The following is a 24,856-nucleotide window of genomic DNA, read 5'->3' as shown; positions in this document are numbered from 1 at the left end:
TTACAGAGAAAGAAACTGAAGCCCGAAGAGTTTGTAACTGAGAGAAGTTCAGTCTAAAGACACTCTTTTTGTGTCATAATTTCTCAGAGTATCACAGATCAGGTCAAGAAGAAATCTTAGAAACTATCAAGTCCAAATCTGTTATACACATGAGAAAACTGAGGCAGGGAGCAGACTACACAGCTTGTTAAATGGCTAAGGCCGGATTCGCACTCAGGTCTTCTGACCCATTGCCTCATTGTGTCAGAAATGGTGACTCTGGGCAGATACCACTGTCAAGATGAGGTGGTGACTTAAATGGATTACAAATTGGTTGTATTTTAGATAGAGGAAGCAGAAGGAGGTGTGGGGGCAATAGGGACAAAGAACACTTGTGTGCCCCCCAAATAACTGGCCCCTTCTCACCCCATGCGTCAACAACAATCCTTCTCTGGTTGTTCCTTCCACAGCACCCAGATGTCTATGAGCGAGCAGTGCTCCGGAAGCCTCAGCAGAAGGCCTTCGGGGTGACGGTAGATTTGTGGAGCATTGGGGTGACTCTGTACCACGCAGCTACAGGCAGCCTCCCTTTTGTCCCCTTTGGTGGACCTCGACGCAACAAGGAGATCATGTAGGCCAGGGGTCAGGAGTTAATGAAAACTGGCAGCAGTGCCTTCAGGGGTGGGAGGGCTCTTGGACCCAGGACCAGAGGGGACCCCACAAGTCACAGAACCCAACTCTTTCATTGTATAGATGGGGAAACTGAGATCCAGGGGAATGAAGGGATTTCCTCAGGGCACGGAGAGAATGAATGTTGGGGGTGGGCTTTGAACATAGGTCCTTTTGAGGAGAATTGCATGATTTTTTCCAGCATAGAAGCTGGTTCTTAATCAGTGGTTATAACCAATATGTCATTGGTTCCTCCATTCCTCTCCCCATAACAAGTCCTTCAACAAAGAATAGCAATATTCTCTCTGTCTAACCCTGTTATCTCTGCCTCCCTTTGAGAGCGAGGAATTCCCAGATGGAGACTCTAGACCTTCCCCTTAGCAGTCTGGTAGGGTTCTACTGAGTATAACTAAATTCACCAAGCATTTACAAGGTGGCAGATGCCATCTTGGGTGCTGGGCGTATATAGGATGCTGTGGGTGATCTGGTACCTGACTCAAGCGGAAGAGTGGATAAATGACAGAAGGGCGGATGCAAAGGCCCATCCAGGGAGTTTTAGCCTAGCATGGACACATGTAAAATCACGAGAATGATAGGAACCAAATTGAATTCAGGATTAAAATTATGTGGGCTCAATTGTCAGGGCTGAAATAATCAGAGAGAGCCTTTGGAGCTGAGAGGAAGGGCAAGGACATTGTAAATGGTGGAATATTATGCAGTAAGAGTATACAGAAGGACCAGGTATGGCTGGTCCAGAAAGACTAGAGACAAAGGAGGAAACCCCACGTGAATACAGTAGGAAGGCACTTACCTGAGGGCTAGGACTCCAGAATCCTGTTTGCCAGCATCATCGCTGAATTGCTGTGTGACTTCATTAAAAAATTTTTTTTGTTTTATTTTTGATTATACATGTACATTCATTTTTTAAAAGCACACATTTCTTTATGAATTTTACTGAGAGAAAAATCAGAACAAAAGGGAAAAACCATGAGAGAAAAACAGAAGAAAAAGAAAAAATTAATAATGATTAATAAGCATATATTAAGCTCCTATTATGTTCCAGACACTATGTTTAAGTAGGATGGAGATACAAAGACAAAAATGTAACAGAACTTGCCTGCTTGAAGCTTCCATTCCTATGATGTGCCACCTAGGTGGTGCAATGGTTAGAGTACTGGGTCTGGAGACAGAAAGACCCAAATTCAATCTGGCCTCAGATACTTAAACCTATGTGACCCTGGGCAAACCATTTAGCTTATGTATCTTCCATTTTCTTATCTATAAAATGGGGATAACAATAGCACCTAACTCCCATGGTTGTTGTGAGGATAAAACAAGATATTTGATATCTTGCTCTTTCTCCCCTTGTCCTTGTTCTCTTCTGTCCCTTCCTCTCCCTCCTTCCTTCCATTTCTCTTTTCCTTCCTCTTTCACTTCCTTCCTCCCCCTTCTCTTTCCCTCTCTCTTTACATTTTCATTTCTTTGGGTGTCCATTTCTGTTTTCTCCATTTCTGTGGGTGTGTCTCTATTTCTCTCTTCTTTCTTTACATCTCTCTGTTTCTCTTTGTATGTGTTTCTCTGTCTCTGTCTCTTTGCTTCACTCTTTCTGACTCTCCCTCTTCCCCACCCTTCTATCTCATCTGAATGACGTGATAACCTGAGAGTCTCTCCTGATCCTGGGTTCCCCTTCTTTCCAGGTTCAAGATCACGACAGAAAAACCAGCTGGGGCTATTTCAGGGACTCAAAAACGAGAGAATGGTCCCCTGGAGTGGAGTTACAAGCTGCCTATCACCTGCAGGTTATCCTTGTAAGTAGTGATCCTGGGGCTGAGGAAGATCAAGGTCTGGGTCTGTCCCATATCTTTTTTTCCAACTGGGAGCTAAGACTTCTGCATCCTGGCCCCAGTCCTGGCTGGATCTGTGATAAGCTTTGTCCGTTCCTTCGTCAATGCCATGCTAAGTCAGTTCCATCCTCCTGGGCCCCCCTTCTTCTCCCATCCAACCTCACCAGCCCATTCCTGAAGTTTAGTAGAAATAATTCTGACCTTGGACTCTGAAGAAACCTGAATCAACATCTCCAGCTCCTAGTTTCACACTTCTTGCTTTGTAATGTTGGTGACTTCCTCATCTGTAAAATGGGAAGACTTGCTCTACTTAGTTCCCACAGAGTTAATAAAGGCACTGAGGATAGAAAGATTATAAGGGTATAAGAAAAGAAAGAGAAGAGACAGTTGGGAGCCCCTTATTGTTATCATCATCATCATCATTTATGTAGTTCTTAAAACATGCCAGGTACTGTGCCGAAGCACTTTATAAATATTGTCCCGTTTGAGCCTCATAACAACTCTGGGAGGTAGATACTATTATATCCCCACTTTACAGATGAGGAAACTGAGGCAAACAGCTGTTAAGTAAATCACATAGAACTACACAGAGAGTCTGGATTTGAACTTAGTTGTTTGTTTGTTTGTTTGTTTGTTTTTGACTCCAGGCTTGATGCTCTATCTACTGTGTGACTAGACTACCCCTTTCAAGAAGTTTAGAGACAAATGGCAGAAGGGGATAGATCCAGGAAGAAAGGCACAAAATAGTCCCTGCCCAATGAGCTCACACTCTAATGGGGGAGACTATATACAAATAAATGGGTACATATAAGATAAATTTATCTCAGGAGGAAAAGCACTGAAGAAGAAATTGATAATGGTGATGGGAGAAATATAAAGGGGTCAGGAAAGGACTTTTGTTACAGATATGATCTAACTCACAAAGGAAGCCAGGGGAGGCAGCAGGCACAAAGTTCTGACTATTCCTTCAGTGAGCGTTATTATTATTTTCCTGCATGGATGATAAAGAGTACAGGACTAAAATGGAACAGGTTTGGCTACTGACAGTTCATTCATGTCCCGGATTGAAACAGAGGGCTGCAGGGCCAGCTGGTGCCTATCCTGGCCAATATCCTGGAGGTGGATCAAGAGAAGTGTTGGGGGTTTGACCAGTTCTTCGCTGAGACCAGTGACATCCTTCAGCGGATCGTGATCCATGTATTTTCTCTGTCTCAGGCTGTCCTGCACCATGTCTACATTCATGCCCACAATACGTAAGTAAGAGCATAGCTATTGTGCAAGGGAGGATGGGAAGGAGCTCCCCTCCTCTTCCAGTATAAGAGAGAGATTCTACACTTTCACTAGAGGAAAAGAAAGTGTGAGAGAAGAGGAATGAGTGTCCGAGGAAGGGTAATAGAAGTTTGGAAATTGTTTTATGTGGGAAGGGTAGGTTAATTATTTTTAAGTGAACATTTATTTTTTTTTCTTCTCCCTCACTATTAAGAAAGTAAAAAGAAAATCCTTGTAACAAACATGCACAAACAAAAACTGCATATTGGTCATATCCAAAAATGGATTTCTCATTTTGAGAAATGAGATGTAGAGATGATGTAGAGATGTAGAGAACTCTCTCTATCAAGATATAGAGAACAGATTCCATGCTCTCAGTACTCTGGAACAGTGGGTGATCATTGTATTGATCAAAGTTCTGAGATCTCTCAAAGTTACTTGTCTTTTTTATGGTATTTTTATTGTATAAATTATTCTATTCTTTCTACCTCTGCATTAGTTCATACAAATATTTCTAGGTTTCCCTGACCCTGTCCCTTTTATCAACTAGCATTCATTAAGCCCTTAGTGTGTGCCAGACCCTAAAATCTTGAGGATTCAAAGAAAAGCATGACAAAAAAGCATAGGATTCTCTGCTCTCAATGACTCTGCATTTTAACATTATTTCTTTGGGCACAACAGTATCCTATTATATTCACATACTATATTTTGTTCAGCCATCTGTTTTTTGCTTTTTAAAAAAATCTCAGTGCTTATCACCTTGCCTAATACATAGTAGATGCTCAATAAATACATGTTAATAATAATGATAATATCTACATCCCTGAAACTTCAGGATTCCTTGAACCTCTTTTAGGCCCTTTAGTTTTGTTTTTTGTTTTTGTTTTTGTTTTTGTTTTTGTTTTTTTTTTGATTAAAGCTTTTTATTTCAAAACATATGCATGAATAAGTTTTCAATGGGCCCTTTAGTCTTAGAAAAAGACTTTAGGGTCCAAAAGGCTTAATTTTACAGATTAAGTAATTGAGGTCCAGATAAATTGCCCTTGATTACATAAGCAATAAATATAAATCTGAGACTTCAAATCCAGTGTTTGTTTTTAATCTATGTTTTGCTGCCCTGTCTGGCTTCTGTTTTTTCTATGTTTCATGTGACCAGAGGGCCACCTTTTTACCCCTCTGGGCTTCAATTTACTTCTCTCTCTCTAAAATTGTCCCTTGCTATCATATCCTATAGAGCACTTCAGGATTGAATGCTCTGCACAAGTGGAAGGTTGGATGGTCTTCTACCTCCCTATGGGCTCTTCTTCTCCCACCCTAACTCAGGCTGGCCTTTGGAGCCGCATCTTTCTTCAACCATGCTTTTAGAGAAGTAGCAAAGAATCCTGGACTTGGAGACAGTAGAACTGGGTTCAAGACATTTACTCTGGGGCTTTGCCACTTCCTGGCTCTGTGACTGTGCATAAGCCACTTGATCTCTCTGAGCTTCTGATTCCTTCTCTTTGCAAAGGGAATCTTCATCCCTGCCTTACCTGCCTCTCTGGCCTTTTTGAGGAGAATGCTCTGGAACCTTGAAGCTCTAAATCGGGGTCTATCCCTCCTGCCTCTAGGATAGCCATCTTCTTGGAGACCGTGTATAAGCAGACCAGCGTGGAGCCCAGCCACCAGGGGTACCTCTTTGAAGGCCATCCTTGCCTCCTGGAGCCCGGCCTTCCTGCCCAACACCTGGCCCATACCACTGAGCACAGCCCTTTGATCCTGCTCAATGAAAATAATGAAAATCCCATCGGCCTGGCCTTCAGAGACCGTGAGTAGGGCTGAAGTGTATCTGGCGTTTCCTGTCACTCTTCTCCTGCAGAAGGCAGAGAAATCAGAAGCCACGAGGTTCCCGGACCCAGGAAGCCTGGAGGATATTCCCGGCTCTGGCTGTGTTTGTCTGATCTCTGCCTTGACTCCTCGGGGCCTTGTTCTTCTTCACCCATCACCTAGAAGGGTCAGGAGATTGTGGGTGATTGTAACAGCTTAGCTTGGCTTCTGGGAGTTCTTGATCTAATGAGAAGAGGAAGACTAGTGAACAATTCTATCCTGTTTTAAATTGCTTTTCATGTGTTATATTAAATGAAGCTAGATGGGCATGGGTGAGATCCCTCCCAGTCTTGCCCTTAATTCCACGTAGAGGATTTAAATTCTGTGCCATGTGGGAGTTGGGTGCAGCGTGAGCAAGGATGGAAAAAGTACCCAACTAGTGTCTTTTTAATTGGTATAGAGAAGCCAGCCATGTTATTCTCTAGAATGACCACAAGAGGTCACTATCAGAACACAAATGTAAGACAAGATTAATAAGAAAGGGGCTGCTGGGAAGGACAGGTGAAGGTCCCAGGAGACTGAGATGAGGACAGACCAGAAGGATTAGGGTTGTCGAATAGGGGACAGGGGAAAGGGGTGTGTGTGATAGAAAAGTGAATTGGAGCTGAAAATTGAAAGGAACGTAAGAAAGTGGAATTGCTTGGAGGCTATACTCAGGCTCCTAATCTGTCCCCAGCATCCCTGGATGTTCCCAAGTTTGTGCCCAAGGTGGACCTGCAGGCTGATTACAACACAGCTAAGGTGAGAGCAAGGGCCACCGGTATTCTGGGCAGAGGGGAGGGGAACCTCCCTAAAAGGTGGGAGGGAGGGTGGGCCCTGAGCCCACCTGTCTGTGTCACAGGGTGTGCTGAGCGTGGGGCACCAAGTGCTGCGAATCTCCAGGGCACTGCTGGACGGTCAGGAAATGATGCTTCGGGGGCTGCATTGGGTGGTGTAGGTACCTTGAGGTGGGACTGAGCTGGGGAAGGGGAGAAAGGGACCAGATGGGACAGGGGATCATCATCTTGGCTGGGTAGGAGTTACAGAAGCTAGACCACCAAACCCTTGCCCCTCCTCTGAGCACTTACCCCAGACCCTCCCAAGCTCTTCCCTTATTACTAGGGAGTTTTTACTCCCTACCCTCCTTCCTCGGCACCCCATCTTGTCCCCTCTCTGTGATCCTTAGCCCTGTCCTGCTCCTCTCACCCTAACCCAAGCCATCCCCTCGATGTCCCTCATAGAATCAGGCTTCCTAGGCTCCCCAAGACTTGAGGCCTGAGTTTGGGGTCCTGGCACATAGAGGAGCCTCTGACCTCCAGTGATGGGGTGGGGTGGGGCTTGGATCTCATACAGGGAAGACCTCAAGACGACATGTGGGCGGACCCTGGAGACCACTCAGTCAGCTCTCTTGTTCCTGAGCCCCAGTCTGGGCACTGAGGGGTAGGTATCTGAACGAAGGTGGATGGGAGAAAACTCGGAAACCTCATTCTGATGCCCTTGAGTCTCTTTGACTACTCCCTGCATCCATGCCCTAAGCTTCCCAGCAGTCCTCCAGGATTTAGCTGTTTCCTTGCTACTTTAAGTAAGGGCGTAAACCTTGGTGGCCATGACTAGAAAGCCTGGCTCCTTCTTTAATCCAGTTCCCTCTTGATGACTGAACCCAGCGAGGCTTCTGGGAAAGGGGTAGGTGGGGCCCCTTGCCCTTCCTGGCAAGATTCCCAGCTCTGCCTACCTCACTGTTATATATCACAAGAAAAGTCTTCTGGCCAGAGGAAGTTTGAACTTGAACTTGCTGACATTGCTCAGGCTTCACTAAGCCTAAGAGAGGGAGTCTGGGAGTCACCAGGCAACAACTCCCCCAAACCCACACTCACACATACACAAGCCCACCAGATGGTAACGTGGAATAGTGGAAAGATCATTGGCTCTGAACTTGGATGACATAGTTTCCTTATCTCTGATTCTTGAACAAATCACCTTAGTCTTCAGGTCCTTCAGATGGAAAATAAGAATTGAACTAGATGACTCAGTCCAGATACCTTAAGATGGTCTGCAGCTTCCTTCTTCTTCCTCTGGGGTCTTCTGACTAGTCTAAGGACTCCTTCCCTTTCCTCCTTGATGCTATAGCCCACGATCTCCTAACCCTACAGCTCTTGCCTTCATCTCAGACTGCTCAGAGAAGAGTGGAGGGGGAAAGCTGATGGGTGAGGGGAAGGGAAGGGAAGAGAAGAACTGAGCAAGAGGTTTCTGGGAGTTCTCAGATAGGAGGCTGCTATGTCATTTCCCTAAGGGAATTGGGGAGTTACATTTTGCCAGAGTTGATCTTTGGCCCTCAGTCTCTGTCCCAGTTGGGAAGTCAGTCTCCCCCAGGCTGTCAGCAGCCCTTTCCCGTTAGTTGGAGACAAGAAATGAGACAGAAGCCAGATATGTCTAGAAATCTCCCCTCTTTTCCCTTTCCACCAGGGAGGAGTCGGGAGTTTCCTTTGCAGGGGGGCTGAATCACAGCTGCCCTACATCTCTCTCTTTTGGGATTGTGGCAGAATCAACATTAACATGGGGGAGAAGGGAAGGAAAAAAGGGAGGGCCTGGAAGAAATGAGGTCACTGTAGCTGGAAGGCCTGTACTCCAGAGCCACCCTTTTTTGAGGAGCATTTAAACCTCATCAGGAAGTCAGTTTGTTGTGAGGCAAATGGAGTTGAGGCTGTAAATTCTCTACTTAGTTTATGCTGCTAATTTTCTGTGACCTTGAACAACTTAACCATTCTGGACTAGTTTCCTCATTTGTATAATAAAAGCATTGACAACTCGGTTTGCAAAGTCCCTTCCAAAGCATTACATGATTCCATTCACTTATGAACATATTCAATCCTTTGTGCTTTACTCCGAGTCTGAAAGCACCAGCAATTCCAGGAGTGAAATTTGAGATGATTTAGTCAGCTGGCTTTGACTTTTGGGGAAAACCAATGCCCAAGGCACACACAGGTGATGGTATACAAAGGCTTCTGTGTATGGTGGTTTTCCAGGTTTTCCATCTCCTTGGCTGAACTCCCTCCACCTTTCCCTCTGGCTGTTTCAAGTCAAGCCAGCAAATATTAATTAAGTGCCCACTATGTACCAGACACCATGCTAAATGCCTTTGATATATATATAAAATCACCATTATATATTTTATAGATATTATATATATTTATTATATAATATATGTTATATATTATATATATATCACCTTTGATATATATGTGTATCACTACACACACACACACACACACACACACACACACACACACATACACATACACATACAAAAGGCAGAACATAGCCCCTGTCCCCAAGGAACTCACAATCTAATGGGAAAAACAACATGCAAACAATTATGACCAGAAGACCTGTATACAGAATGAATCAAGGATAATGAACAGAGAGAAGGCACTAAAATTAAGGGGGATTCCCAAGGGTCTCTGTAGAAGGGGATTAGCTGGACTTTGATGGAAGCCAGATAGAGATAAGGAAGGTGAGTTTTCCAGGAACAACCAGTGAAAATGCTGGAAGTAGAGAGATGGAAGGTCTTGTGTGAGGAGCAGACAGGAGGCCATCACTGGATGGCAGAGTCTGAGACTGGAAAAGTTGGAAGGGGCTAGATTATGAAAGACTACTAAACTTTTCATCTTGGTGGCAATAGGGAGGTTTCCTTCTTGCTCCCTTTTCTTTTTGCTGAACACCTCCCCCCCTTTGCTGAACCTGTACCCCCTTGACCCATGACCTCTTTTTCAGACCTTCCCTTGCCTCCTGACTCAGTGGATTTTTTTTTTTTTGGTTCTACCTACTATACTTTGCCAACTCATTATTGAGTTATCATTAAATTGCTTGGGGATGAGAGAAACTTATACTAAACCCTATGGATTTCCAGACTTACTTTAAATCATTCCCCTTTTTATAGCATTGTTGGTTGTTTTTTCCCTGCCAAGCCTTATAGCTTTTTCCTTGCAACACACTTGTGAGGGAGGTTGTACAACAGTTCTCAATTTATAGATGACAAAACTAAGGCTAAAAGGCATGCCTTTGGTCACACTAGTAGTAAAGGCTTTCCATTATTTTCTCTACATGCCTTTTATGGTTGTGAGAGGAAAAGGGGGAAGCAAGAGAGTGAAGGCTAGGATGCTAATGCTGGTGCTTATTTTCCTCCTCCTTGCATCAGCTCACATCTAATTTAAAATTCAAAATTTAAAACCCTAAATTTATCTGAGCACAGTGTGTGTATGTGCATGAGCTGAGACTGGGGGTGGGGATGCGAGGTTGCTGTTCTTTAGGAGATCAATCAAGTCCCCTTAACCTTAAATTCTAGGGTTTAGGTAACAGGGCAATGACGTATAAGGATTGACTCTTTTCAAAATTGGAATGGCTCTTTTAGAGCTTGTAAAAGGAGTGAATGATCATAGCCCATCATCTCTATTAACTGCACATTGCAGCCTATGGTTTCATCAAGTGAATGAATCGTGTTGAAGTAATTCAGATGATCAATAGTCCCTTGATCAGGAATTTCTAAATCCTGCTCCTTACTCCAGAACACCAGCCCCAAAACCTCCTATCTAATGGTAGATGAGTATTAATTCCACACCCTTGTGGCCCAGAGAGGCAGAATTCAAAACATATCTGGAGAATATAGTCTTTCTTGTTTCCAGGTTCACCTCCATGACTGGGGAAGAGATACCAGAATTGAAGGAGTCAGCAGACCTGAAGTCAAAGCTGCAGACTGTAAGTGCAACTGGGCTATGGGATGAATGAGGGCAAATCCTTGGAATGATTTGGAGAAGGCCACTTATCCACGCTATCACTTCTGAGTGGACATCTCTAATGAGCAAGAAAACTACACAAACATTTTCTTTTCTGCTCCCTAGATTAATGAGATCCTTTCCAGATGTTCCCAAAATATTGTGGAGACTCAAACTAGTCTAACCAGCCTGTCTTCTGAGCTGGTGAAGAACTGGGATCAGGTACATGAAGACAGAAGGTCTGTGGGATTTTCCTTTTTTGAGGGTTGGGTCGGGAGGAGTCACAATTCATAGATCTATAGTAGAAAGGGACCTTAGCCACCATCTAATCCAACCCCCTCATTTTAAGAATGAGGAAACTGAGACACAGAGAAACTAAGTCATTTAGCCAAAGTCACCCAGGGAAAACATGAAAATGTGCAAGGCCAGGTTTTGATCCAGGTTCTCTGACCCAAGCTCAATACACTGTGAAAATCTGAAAAGTCCTCAAAGTTTTTTGAGGCCCATTCTCTTTTTCTTTCCTGTATGATGTCTTGTCCCACTATCTTGAGTAATATGTTGGGGACTACGGAGATAGACACTGGGCTGGGGGAACCAGGGAATGTGAGTAGCCTCAGTGAGAAGAGCCCAGGTTAAGTCAAATTGAGCTCCTCCTCAGAGGGAGAGGGAAGAGGGGAGAGGAGAAGGAGAAGGTATGGGATCATAGCAAGAATTAAGGCTGGGTTATAGATAAAATTCCCTCCTGGTCGGCAACCTTGCTATTTTTCTTCCTCCAAACAAGAGATGGAAGAAAACCTTCTTACAGGTTTTCTCCCTATCCTTAACAAATCCCTCTTTGGCATCAGAATATCCAATCCCTAACAGAACCAAAACTGCACCCCATCAATAGTTCCAGCTTTGGAATTATGGACAGGATGGGAAGGGAAGGTGGTGACTCTCAACTCAGAGGGTAGAATGAGACTCCTAGAGAATCTTAAAAACAATATTGTCTCTAGTTAAACTGGGGAAACTGCAGATCAGTTCAAATCTTGAAGTACTCAGGGCTTTTATAAAGGGAACTTGATAAATCCTGCTCTTCATCCTGCCTCCAGGAGGCTCCCAGAATTTATTAAGATACAATCTATCTTTTGTGTGAAGATTTATTTTATTGATAGATGGATCTATAAATAAGTCGAGCATTTATTTAATTATGTACTACCTATCAGGCACTGTGTTGAGCAGCAAAGATACAAAAACAGCTAAGATAATCTCTGCCCTCTAGTTTACATTCTTTTAAAATTTTTTAATATTTTGGTTTTTTCCCATATATGTAAGAAAATTTAAAAGTTCACTTCTTAAAATTTTTGGTTTCCAAATTATTTTCCTTGTTCCTCTCTTCCCCCTTCCTATATTGAGAAAGAAGCAATTTATATATATATGCATGTGTGTATAGTCACATATATACATATGCATACGTGTGTGTGTGTGTGTGTGTGTGTGTGTGTGTGTGTGTGTGTAGTTACATTCTGGTGGGAGAAGATCACACAAAGGGGACCTGACAAAAGATGAGAAGACAAATTAAGAAAGCCCTGCTACTCCCTTTCCTCCACCAATTCCCACCACTCCTGGTATCTCATATGCCTTAGTGCCTGAATGTTTCCTCTTTGAGTCTGGTGATCTTAAAGGCCTTATGCTCTATTTAGAGTATATGACATTTGGGGGAGGCAGAGAAGAGGTAACCACTGTTTGGTCTCCTCTGTATGATAACTGGTACAGTTATACCTTTGCTAGGGAGAATGAGAAGGGAGAGACAGAGGATATCAGGAAAGGCTCGTAAGGGGACAGCGCATGGTAACATCTCCTTCTTGACTGTGTATTTTGGAAAAGCTGTGGTGGGGAGGGTTTCCTCTAACCCCTAAGACAGACAATCTCCTTTTCATGCTATTGATTCTCTCTTACGTTTGACTTGCCCATTGGGACCTTTTTCTTGATCTGCAGCACCCAGTGCATTCAATGCTGCCTGGACAAGATGAATGTCATCTACAAACAATTCAAGAAAGCCAGGATGAGACCAGGTGAGCAGCTGAGCAATGGGACAAGTGACCTTCTGAGTTTCCTGCATTCATTTAGTTAGTGGGGCTCTTCCATGCCCAGTACATTAAAAGGTAGCAGAGAACCATTAGAAGCTTTTGTTTTCATGGAGCTCACAATCTAGTTAGGAGGAGCTCAAGGATGGAGGTGGTACAACCTACTGTGATCTTGTTGCTCAGGCATAAGTATAAAATGACTGATATAGTCCCAAGGGGCTGTGAGTGTAAGAGAAGAGAGAGATAAGCAAGGGCTGAAGATCAGTGAAAACTTTGTGGAAGAGTTGACCTCGAAAGATAGATAAAAGAATAGATAGAAGAAGGGCAATTAGAGAGAAATGGCAGTATGGGCAAGGGCCAGCAAGATGGGAAGTAACGTGTTCAGAGGATGCTGAAGGGCTTATATACAAGCCAATTATCATTACAAGTAGGTTAGTCTGGCCAGCTGAAAGGAAGGTAACACTGGGGTGCAGCAAAAAAAAAAGTGCTAAAGGTGGTTTAGTCCTTATATCTGCATTGTGGGAGTGGAAAGGGCAGTGTGGTAGAATAGAGAGCACACTAGATTTGGCTTTGTTTTCAAACTGGAATGTGGTGCTAGCCCTGGTTAGCTCTCTAGGATCCCTTTCAACTCTGGCATTCTGTGAAGAAGCATGTGTATTAAAATTTAACTCTCCCAGAAGTTTATCCTATCTACTCACTTACCTAAAATCCCTTCGGATACTTAGGCCAGACCTCTCCAGAGCACCTTTCTTGGATATTGATGAAATATTGTTTTGTAGAAGTTTGATTTTCAGAATCAAAATTATTGAATCTCAAAGCTAAAAATGATCTTAGAGGTTAACTAATCCAAATCCCACCTAAAACGAGGTCATTGACTTTATTTTCAACAAATGATCATCCAGTCTGGGTTTGAATACCTGTAGTGATAGGGAATTTACCACCTTATGTGGAGCCTATCCCACTTTGAAATAGATCTTGTTGTTATGAAATCTAAGCCCAAGACTCTTTTTTACAATGTAGGATCATAGATTTAAAGAGAGAAAGGACTTTTTAAAATCATCTAGGCCATCTTCCTTATTTTAAAATTAAGGAAATTAAAGTTACTAGCCTGAGATCATAAATGTAGCGAGTGAGAGAGTCAGGATTTGAACCCAGTCCACTCTAGCTATTACATCTATTTGCACGCGGAGTCAGATAAACTGAGTTTAAACCTGTCATCAACACTGTCTGGGTGAGCCTGGGCAAGTCACTGAAATTCTCAGGGCCTCAGTTTCCTCATCTGTAAAATAAAGGGGTTGGACTCTACCTTTACAATGTTTGGAATGTAGTAGGTGCTTAATGAATTTTTCCTGCCCCTTCTGTTAGCTCTGAATCTAATCCCTGTGTCTCCAAATTTAGCCCTCTTTCATCTTGTGCATATTGGAGATTATCCTGAGGGCGTGGGACACTGGACAGGGAAGTGGGAGGTTGGGGAGAAACCAAAAGGGAGGTGGTGGGGAAGTTCCAAAGAAAGACAGCACTATAAGCTGCTGAGTCCTGTTAAAGTGGAGTCATATTCTCCTAGAAGACCAGTAGAGGGCAACATTTCCTAGAAGAATGATCAGATGACTTCCCAGGGGTGGCAGATGAATTCTGGACAAATTATTTTTAAGAGTCAAGAAAAATAAATAATAAATAAAGACAAGCTCTTTGAGAACAGGGACAATTTCAGTTTATGTTTTGCTACCCCTAGAATCTGTCATAGTGCCATTGTAGATGCTTACTACATGCTTGTTGATACATGAATTAATTATTCAGCTGTTTCAGACTGAAATGATTATTATGGTACCTATGCTATTTTATTAAACTCCTGAGTTCCTATTAAATAAACACGCTTTGCCTTAGCCCCAGGGCTCACTGGACAGTTACTCTGATGGAAACTGACTCTGATTCCCCCTTTTGCTCTTATTTGTTTAGGGTTGGGATACAACGAGGAACAGATCCACAAGCTGGATAAGTGAGTAATGTGATTATGTGTGCACCAGGAGGCTGGGAGGAGAGCCAAGAGCGCAATATTAGGGATGTACACATGCCCCATTCTCGCCACTTCCTTGCTTGACCATTTGATGCCCCCTCAAGGTGATATGGGACCTCAATGTCAGTCTTCCTAAATCTTGGACAAACTGATCTGGATAATGGTACATTGTCTAGGGCTAAGCAAAGTGCCTGGGAAACTGCTAGCCACTATGGTATAACATGAGACTTTTTAATGGTAGTAATAATGGCAAACATTTATATGGCACTTCGCAAAACATTAAGCACTTTATATTCATGATCTCATTTGACCCACATAATAATCCTTTGAAGTATGGAGTCCAATTGGAATTATCACCTTTTTGCAGATGAGTAAACTGAGGCTGAGAGATGAACTGACATTCTTACCAACTCAGAAGTTTAGAGCTGGTGGATAAGCTCATTTAGTCAGACTCCTATATTTTATAGATGATGAGAGAGAGACCCAAAGCAGGGAAGTGATTTATTCAAGGTCACACAATCAGTTAATGGCAGACCCAAGCCTCCTTACTCCCAGTCCAATATTCTTTTTACTGGAATTCCTATCCTAGTGGTGGTTGTGGGTGATAACTTTTATTGCTTTAAGTCTGGCACACCTACACAAAGCCTTGACTGCCTCCCATGGCCAATGGTTAGATGATACCTTCATCAGGAGGAAGGTCCAGAGATTTGCTTAAAATCATGGAGCTAGGGAACTCAATCTCCAGCTCACTATTCCTATTCTTCCTCCTTGCCCTTTGCAGTCTTTCCTTCCATAAAATCCTGTTCTGGTCCACTCACTTCTTCTAGGAAACCTGGCATAGTAGGATTGAAATTTATAGTCAGGAGACCTGGTTTTAACACCAGCTAGTTGTGTGACCATGGACTATTTAACCTCTGTGAGTGAAACTCAGTTTCCCCATCTGTTAAATGGGGGTAGTAATACTTATCTTACCCACTTTTCATGAACATTGTGAGGAAATTGCTTTTATTCTTGTTCAGTCATATCCAATTTTTTGTAACCCCATTTGAGGTTTTCTTGGCAAAGATAATGGAATGGTTTGCATTTCCTTTTCCAGCTCATTTTACAGATGAGGAAACTGAGGCAAAAAGGGTGAAGTGATTTGCCCAAGTTCACACAGCTAGTAAGTGTCTGAGGCTGAACCCGAACTTGGAAAGATAAATATTCTTGATTCCAGGCCCTTATCTCTATCCACAGGGCCACCTAGTTGCCCCCCAGGAAATTATTTAGAAATTCTTTTGTTGTTTTTTGGTGCCATTTATGAAAGTAGATGTATGGGCTTAACTCACCTTCTCCATTTGGACTTTCAGCCTTTTTTTTTTCTTCCTTTTGAATGCAGTACCCATTTAGAGACAAAGATTTAGATAAATGTATTTTGACAGTTTTATTTATTATGTTACTATCATTATTTTCACTATCATCACTATAATATGATGTACCTAGTGATTCTGGGATTTAGGGTAGAGGCTGTCTTTCTTTTTGGTGATAACTTCTAAATTATTTTCCATGTTTTGTTTTTTAGGGTGAACTTTGGACATTTAGCTAAAAGACTCCTTCTGGTTTTCCAAGAGGATTGTGCACAGAAGTATCAGGCAGCTCTCCTCACCCACAGCAAGAGGATGAGGTAATGGGCAAGCCCAGGGTTCCTTCCTCTCTCCTGAAGCATCCCTTCCTTATCACAATGCTCCAACATCTGGAATAAATCATTCCAAGTCACCAGATACCATCCTATCTTCTCCACTCTTTCCCCTTCCCCCACTGCCCACAATTAAACCTTCATTAAGGATTTTTTTTTTTTAGGGAGGACTTGAGTGGAAATCTCCCACTCAAGCCAAGGCCCAGAATCCTTTAGGCACAAGGATTAATGGCCTCCTGATAAAGGGGGTACCAAGGGAGTCAGAGAATGAGGTGTGGTTTTTTCCTAGCTCTCAACTCTGGAGAGGCTTTGGATGTCTGTCCAATACCTTTACACTCCGACCTCCCTTCTCTTTTTCTTTAACCCAGGAATCATTTCAGCCTCAGCTGAGCACAATGGGAGATGGTCCCATTAAAGAATCAACACAAATCAATAGGATATGGAGCTGGCAGGGACCTCAGAGACCATATAGTAAAACTTGCATTTTACAGATGAGAAAACAGAGGTCCAGAGAGATTAAAGTGTTTTATACAAGGTTGCACAAGTAGTTAGTTGGAGTGAAAAGTAAACATGATCTGGAGGAGAGAGAGCCCTGGGCTGAGAGGCAGAACTTCTTACTCCTGCCTTGTTGGGCAATCCTGGGAAAATCCAACAACTCATCAATCCTATGTTAAGCCTGGATACAGCACCAACCTTGGAATCTGGAAGCTTCCTCTTCATGAGTTTAAATCTAGCCTCAGACACTTACTAACTGTGTGACCTTAGGCAAGTCACTTAATCCCATTTGCCTCAGTTTCCTCATCTGTAAAATGAATAGGAGAAGGAAATGGCAACCATTCAAATATCTCTGCCAGAAAACCTCAAAGGGGGTCAGAGAGAGTCAGCCAGGATTGAACAGCAAGAATAACAATAACACACTTGGGATACAAAATATACAAACTATTATCTGCTCTTAAGCAAACATTTACGTTATGCTAACTTTTCTAGAATTTGGTCTCTACCACAACAATCACTTTCAAAACCTTCCCCTCATTCCCCGAACTCTTTCTATGTGTATCAACTAATAAAAAAGCATTAATTAAGCACCTCTGTGTGCCAGGTAGCATGCTGGCACTGAGAGCAGAAAAAACTTACAAATTACAGAGGAGATGACATATACACATAGAAAATAATTGGAGGGGGACACAAAATGAGGACCAGAGAAAAAAAATGAATTAAACTCCTCCTGAGTGCAATTTGCATTCTTATAAGGAGGACTATACACACAAAGAAACACATATACATATGTAGACACATGTGCAGTAGATGCACACACATGTACATACAGAAACAGATGCAAAACAGACACATATATACACATGCATGTTTATACACATTCATGTAGACACACACATATGCAATAGAGATACATTATTTTTTTATATGCACACATATATGTACAATATATCTATACATAGTATATATACCAAATATATATATATATATACACATACACACATAGTAATGAGGTGGCACAAATCAGAAAAGAACTATAGGTCTACTCAAGTCTTGCTTGGTGGGAAAAGTAAGATCAAAGCTTTGGACATTTTGGAAAGAGGAAAATCTGCTTAAATAGTAGGCACACACCCCGAGTCTCCATCCCAGAGTGTCTGAACTGAGGTTGACAGCCTAGATTCTGAATTCATCATTCACATTGTGGTTCTCCCTGATAAAAGGAAAGCTCATGAGACAAATAGGATCCCTTTCCCTCGACATCTCTGTCATAATGGGATTTCTACCATATGATGATTATGAGACCAGAGTCTAATATCAGTCAGAATTCATCATCATTATCACACCGGGGTCTGTGTGAGTGGAGTGCACATCTGGAGGGGCAAAGGCACTGAAGAATGTAAATGGCTAATTAAAAGAAGCTAGTCCCCCAGGGAGCCCCATATGGAGTTATTGGGACAGATGTGGAATGATCACCCCTTCTCCCCTGGGCATCCTTTTGGCCATGAAGCAGTACAAAGTGGGAAGGATGGCTGAACTAGAAAGCATCCAGCCCATAACTAAATCTTATTTGATCCCTCTTCTCTAGGACAGTGCATGAGACAAGGAAACATCTCTATCTGGTCAGCAGCTCAGTAGCCACTTGTCAGAAAGAAGCACAAGAAGCCCAGGGGCAACTCAGCAAGGTGAGGTGCCCTTCAATTTACACTTGATGGGCAGTGACTCTTGGGGTCATTGGGTCCATCTTCCTGCCTTGGGGCAGAACTGCCTTTCACTCAGACCAGACAAGTTTAGTTTAGGAAGGACATTCTCCCAACCTAAGCCAGGGAAGGGATGCTGCTTCACATGTCTTCTGAATGGTACCTGAGCTGGGGGTGGGGAGGAATGACTTCCTGGGGCTGCTTTTGTAATGCTGTGACATCCCTGGGTGGGACCGTGTGGGACCGATGCCACATCACTCTCCCAAACAAATGCCTTGTGGCTTCACTTATCCAGGTGGATCCTACCTCAGATGAGTAATCTCCATTCTTTCATTATGTACAAGGAAGGGGGTACAAGGCCTTCCACCCCTCCCTGACTGCTTGGTTTTGGGTGTGCTCACATTGATGAAACCAAAATAAGGACAACTGTGATGAGCCATCTGAGATCCAAAAAAATGACATATTCCTTAAGTTAAGAGATTTTTCACTCCACTGTCCAACAGAGGTAGTTAGACTGCTGGGCTTAGAGACAGGAAGACCCCAATTTAATTCAGACTTTAATTACAGTAAGATTCTGGTCAAGTCAATTCATCTCTGTCTGCCTCAGTTTCCTCGGCACCTACCTTCCAGAGCTGTTATGAAATCAAATGAAGTAATATTTATAAAGCATTTAGCACAGTGCTTGGCCCACAATTGGTGCTTAATTAACTCTTGTTTCCTTCCTTCCTTCATTCCAGCAGACACTGGTATATATCCCCAAACATTCCTACACATACTCTAGTTAATTGAGAGGCTGTGATTTTCTTGACCTGGATGATATAGACTATCTTCACCTGGCTTTCCCAGCAGATTGTATATGTTGTAGCAAGAGGCATATAGGTTAGGGAGAAGGAGGACTTTTCAAAATCTGATGACTAGATACTTGAAGCTTTTAAAATAGGGTGGATGCTCATCTTTCCAGGCATGACACTGGACAAGATGACCTTTTGAAGTTGCTTACTGTAATGGGCAGCTGAGTATAGAAATCACTTGGTAAGCTAGGGACCCGAGCAAATTTTTTTTTCCTTTCAGGCACTGGATCGGTTATCTCGTCGGCTTTGGCAGGGCAGAATGAAAGCAGCTCAGGATTCTTCTCCTCCTTTTGCTGCTTATTCCAGACCCGTACCAAAGGACCTGGTTCTTCAGTAAGTTTGAGAGGGGGCCAACTAGTGGCTCAGTGGGCCTGGAATCAGTAGGGCCTGAATTCAATTCTAGCCTCAGATGCTTCCTAACGGTGTGATCCTAGCCAAGTCACTTAATCCCAATCACCTATTCCCCCCCAACTTCTCCCTCCCCGCCAAAAAAAAAAAGATTTGGAAGGTAGAGCAGGGGAATGAAAACCATTGTCCTACCTTAGATTAAGTCTGGGTATAGGAAATTTCTCAAAAGCTGACAGCATTGGACTTGAAGTAGACCTGACTTCAGATCCCACTCTAGACATTTGCCATCTATGTGACCCTGGACCTCAACTGAACTTCATTTTCCTTGCCTATAAAATTAGGGGGTTGGACCTAATGATCTTAGATTCAGCTCTAACTCTATAATCCTATGATCTAAATCCCATGATCCTTTGGGAACATGGAAGGAGCTTCATAGAAAATGGAGCAATATTGTAGAGAGATAGATCCTTCCAACTTGTCTTCCTGGTTGTGGAGTTGGTTGGTATCAATCCTGGAATGAATGTTAAATCTCTCTTGTTGGTTCCTCAAACAGCATTCAAGAGCTCCGAGAGGAAATGAAGTTACTAGCCTTTGATCTCCAACACAATAATCAGATCATTGAGAGGTAAGATCATAAAGATAAATCGCCTTTCTTTTGGAGTGAGTGACCATTCCTACCTGGTCTAGAAAACAAATACATCTCAGAATTCCCCAGCAGTCAGGTATCAGTTTGGGCTATTTTCAGGTTATCTTGGTAAGCCTGATGAATTATTGACCTTCCTATTTAAACTGGGAAACTATCCCAAAGTCACATCAGAACTGTGAGGGTAATTTGAAGCACTTGAATTCCAACTAACCTCAGCCATTGCTAGGTGTATAACCTTGGTCAAGTCACTTAAATTTTTTTTTTTTTTTACTAATTTTCTAAATTGTAAATGAGGGTTATTAATAGCACCTTTGTCCTAGGATTATTTTGAGAATCAAATGAGATAATATTTGTAAAGAGTTGATTTAGCACAGTGCCTGGCACATAGTAGTTGCTATATAAATGCTAGCTATTATTATTATTATACTTGAATTTTTAGAATATATATCAGGTCTTGCCTCAGTCTTTCTTCAGACTGTCATGACACAGGCAATTCCCATTAAATTCTTTGCTCTTGGGGGAGACCGTCTGCTGGTCTGTGAATCAGTGGTGTGAGGTTGTCACTTTATAATGTGCTCTGTATTAGTAGTCAGCATAATGTTAGTGGCTAGAGTACTTTGCTTAGGGTCAGGAAGTCCTGGATTCAAATTCTCCCTCTGATGTGAAAGCCACTTAACTTGGAATTCTCCCTTGTCAAGTCTGCTTCCTCGAATCCCTTCAAGACTCAGCTTAAACTTCCCCTTCTACATGAGGCCTTTCCCAATTTTCTCCCCTCCCCTCTGAGATTACTATATATATATATATATATATATATATATATATATATATATATATATATATATATATAAAGAGAGAGAGAGAGAGAGAGAGAGAGAGAGAGAGAGAGAGAGAGAGAGAGAGAGAGAGTCCTTTGCCTGTGGTCTCCTTCAGAGAACTCCTTGAGATCAGGGACTGTCCTTTGCCTTGCCCTGCATACAGTACAGCTTAATGAATGCTTGTTCAGACTGGCTGATCAGACCTTGCTCCTCCTCTTTCCTTATTCCCCTAAACTTTGGGGGAGCAGAAATATCTTGTCTTCTATACAAGAAAATCTAAAATATGCCTTTTGTTTACAGGTTAAGTACAGTCCCGTCTGCCCCTGGGTCTTTAAGAGCTGAGAGTGATGTGGTGGAATCCTGAACCTTAAGAAATTGAGCTCATCAACACCACAGGGAACTGGACACAGGGCAAGGCTGGGCCCCATATTTGACCTCATCCTAATTCCCTTCTGGCATCAGGGGTCAGAATTGCCTCTCACTAGTCTTTCCCATGGGTTTCAATTACACTAAGGACCTACAGTACCAGAGATCTGTGAAACACCCTGGATTTCCATGTACTGAGAAGGTCCTGCTTAAGGCTGACCTCTGTGTTATAAAGGTTTGGTCCATGTGTAGCCCTGCCTTGTGCTCTTCAGCTCATATAGGGATTGGGAAGATACCCCTTCCTGGCCCCTTCAGGTTCAGAGGTTTGCTACCCCAGGAAGCGGGAAAGAAACCCCTAGAGATTTTCTGTGGATGCTGACCTAAGCTGCTGCCTTCCTTCCTCTGAACGTATCTGATGAGAGGCAATACATCATTCTGTTCTGTCCTATTTCTCCTTAAACCTGATGTGTTCAGGTGAAAAGTTTCCTGGCTAGTCTTTGGCCTAAATCCAGATCAGTAGAGTCAGACTGTAGGAGGAAATGTAATCATTCCTCTAGAGTGAGGACTGAATATCTGGGCTGTTCCATATACTTCTTTCTGAGATGCTCAGAAAAGCCTGGAAAAACCAACCAACCAAGATCGCCCTGCCAGCTAGCAGGAACCCAAAAAACGAGTCTGAAAGCAATGGAAAAGTGGATCCGAAGGACCTCAACCCCACTAAATAAAAATATGGCTAACTTTTTTGTTTCTTTGTGTTTGGTGCCTAATTGCAAGACCTTAGTTTCCTGGAAATGGATGGAGAGAGTCTCTAATAAGCCAAAAGGAAGGTGGGGAGAGGTGGAGAGAGGGAAATGATGGCAGATCTGGAAGCAATGAGAAATGAGAGTGGAGCTCCTACAAATAATATTTAGTGAATTTATTTATTTTTAACATACATTGCTTTATGAATCATGTTAGGAGAGAAAAATCAGAGCAAAAAGGAAAAACCAGAGGAGAGAATAAAAAAAACTGAAAAAAGAAGTGAATATAGCATATATTGATTCATTCTCCTTAGTTCTTTTTCTGGATGCAGACTTTCTGTCCAAAGTCTATTGGGATCATTTTGGATCCCTGAATCACTGAGAAGAACCAAGGCTTTCATAGCTATCATCATACATTCTTGCTGTTATTGTGTAAGTTGTGTTTCTGACTTGTTTCACTTAGCATCAGTTCATGTAAGTCTTTCCAGGCCTTTCTAAAATCAGTTCTAATGAACAAACTTTTTTTTTAATAGAATAATATTCTATTACCTTTATATACCACAACTTGTTCAGCCATTCCCCAACTGATGGGCATCTGCTCATTTTCCAGTTTTTTGTTACCACAAAAAGAGCTACTACAAACACTTTTGCACATGTGGGTCCTTTCCCCTCCTTTATGATTTCCTTGGGATACAGACCTAGTAATTACACTGCTGGATTAAAGAGTATGCACAGTTTGATAGCCCTTTGGACTTAGTTCCAAATTGCTCTCCAGAATTGTCAGATTATTTCACAATTCCACCAACAATGTATCAGTGTCCCAGTTTTCCCCTCAAACATTTATTATCTTTTCCTCCTTATTCCCTGATATCATCCCTTACCCCCTCCCCCAACTCGGGGTTGCCTCTCTCCTGTACGATTCTTGCTTTGGACCTTCCTTCAAAGAGGAAACCTTTCAAGAGACTGACTACCAACTGGTCTACTGATGAGGGATCCTCTGAAGGATTCTATTCTAATTTTTAGGCTTTTTCACACCTACCTAACTTCTATTTTGGTGACTGACTTCATCTCAAGTGATGAATTTTGTTATCCCACCAAGAAGCTGCAGTACATGAGATTCAGGCATGAAGCATTTTGATTCTTAGGTCCCATCTCTATGAACTTCCCAAGATTTCCAGCTTTCCCTGAGGACCAATCCAGGGGATCCAGTGCCTCGCTCCAGAGCCCAGAGTTCCTTTACTAACTTAAAAGACTTTCACTTATCTATGATCCTTGACTGGGGACATGGAACCAATCCCTTTGGCATGTTTTGCTCCATAGACTAGAGTTGGAAGAAGCCTCTAATTCAATTTTCCTCATTTTCCCTGCTTCTCTTCACCTTTTACAGATGAGGAAATTGCCCAAAGAAGTGAATTCTTTCCCAGTACCACCGAGTCAAGATTTGAACTAAGTTCCTTTGACCTATGAGACAGAGAGTTTTCTATCATCATAATGTTTTCCTTAGACAACTGTTTTACCTGATCTCTGATTTCCCTAGGTTTTCCTCTTCCTTTCTCTCTCCCTGACTATGATCTGTACCTCCTTTCCTTTACTCTATCTGGGTCATCTTGTACATAGAATTTTTATTTGTAAGTTAAGACCATTTAATTTAGAAAAAATATAAAAGTAAAGTAAATGGAAGATCATTTAAAAGATTCCAATACAAAGTTGAATTTCGAAACTATTCTAGCTAGCTAATTATCTCTGGATCTAGTTTGATCACCACATGCTCTTTAGGTTTAACTTCTGGCTGGTATTCAGGCTCCCTTGTGCTCAGGATCCAGAAAATCACATTTGGGAGTTGAAAGAGACCTCAGAAGCTCTCTTGTCCAATCAATTAAGACTTGCATAAGCTTCTTGCAAATCCAGGAATTCCCAGATTTTATGGGGAACTCCAAATTAACTTCAGGCTAAGGTCTTCTGCTAAAAACTATTCCTTCCCAGCATTGATTTCTCCCTTTTCTTAAAGGAACTCAGCTCCTAGTTAAATTTATAAGACTGAGTCCCTTAAAATAAGGTTGGGGACAAGAAAGGAGGAGATGAATAGTGTACTGATTGAGATGGAGACCTAGTTGATAAAACTTACCATGTTTAGAATGGGAAGGAAAGCACTTTGCTTGGTAAAATATGAATCCAGATATTAGTTATAATGATAGCAGCTCTCATTTGCAAAAAGAGTTTTTACAGTTTCCAACATATTTTATATATACAATTTCATTTGATATTTTCAATTATCCTCTTGGATGGGTGCCATTTCCCCAGTTTTACAGATAAGAAACCAAAACTAAAAGGGGTTAATGATTTGCCCAGCATAACATGGTTAACAAATGTCTAAGATGACATTTGAAGCCAAGGCTTTTCTAGCTCCAAATCCATCCAAATCAAAACCAAAACCAAAACCAAACAAACAAAACAGACATCTCACAAGATATTCTCAAAAATGGATACTTGGCTATTCTCTATAAACAGAAACAGTAGTAGCCGAACCCGCTCTGGAGAAAAATGGAGCCCTGATTTCTATGTCCAAACCAGATCATTTTATCATGGAAACACTAACTTCTCTACATTGATGAATCTGAGGTCTTACTGAGATGACAGTAGAAGGGTCCTCTCCACTTGTACAGATCACTGTTCCTCTAAAGCTTCTCACTCATCACCCTGAGTGAGAAATTCTGAATAGAGATACTCAATGTGCCAGAGGCCTTTGTCTGGTTCTTTTGACATTTGAGGGG

The 24,856-nt window shown here is 42.2% G+C and overlaps 1 protein-coding gene across 3 annotated transcripts in view; it reads left to right on the top strand.

The window, feature by feature from the left end:
• Positions 1-22,086, top strand: part of IKBKE (inhibitor of nuclear factor kappa B kinase subunit epsilon) — a 31,703-nt gene extending 9,617 nt beyond the window's left edge. For all 3 annotated transcript variants that reach the window (XM_051998504.1, XM_051998506.1, XM_051998505.1), the window contains exons 6-21: positions 450-610; positions 2,346-2,456; positions 3,566-3,745; positions 5,369-5,565; positions 6,301-6,365; positions 6,466-6,557; positions 6,957-7,043; positions 10,283-10,355; positions 10,499-10,611; positions 12,350-12,426; positions 14,395-14,434; positions 16,014-16,115; positions 18,208-18,304; positions 19,391-19,503; positions 20,072-20,143; positions 21,280-22,086. In XM_051998504.1, the coding sequence (XP_051854464.1) occupies positions 450-610; positions 2,346-2,456; positions 3,566-3,745; positions 5,369-5,565; positions 6,301-6,365; positions 6,466-6,557; positions 6,957-7,043; positions 10,283-10,355; positions 10,499-10,611; positions 12,350-12,426; positions 14,395-14,434; positions 16,014-16,115; positions 18,208-18,304; positions 19,391-19,503; positions 20,072-20,143; positions 21,280-21,343 (1,644 nt within the window). In that variant the 3' untranslated portion in view covers positions 21,344-22,086. The remainder of the gene's footprint in view (positions 1-449; positions 611-2,345; positions 2,457-3,565; positions 3,746-5,368; positions 5,566-6,300; positions 6,366-6,465; positions 6,558-6,956; positions 7,044-10,282; positions 10,356-10,498; positions 10,612-12,349; positions 12,427-14,394; positions 14,435-16,013; positions 16,116-18,207; positions 18,305-19,390; positions 19,504-20,071; positions 20,144-21,279) is intronic.
• The last annotated feature ends 2,770 nt before the right edge of the window (positions 22,087-24,856 follow it).

The sequence above is a fragment of the Antechinus flavipes genome, chromosome 4, assembly GCF_016432865.1.
Source record: "Antechinus flavipes isolate AdamAnt ecotype Samford, QLD, Australia chromosome 4, AdamAnt_v2, whole genome shotgun sequence".
NCBI lineage: Eukaryota > Metazoa > Chordata > Mammalia > Dasyuromorphia > Dasyuridae > Antechinus > Antechinus flavipes.
The sequence above is the reverse complement of the archived record's forward strand: the minus strand, read 5'-3'. Positions and strand labels throughout refer to the sequence as shown.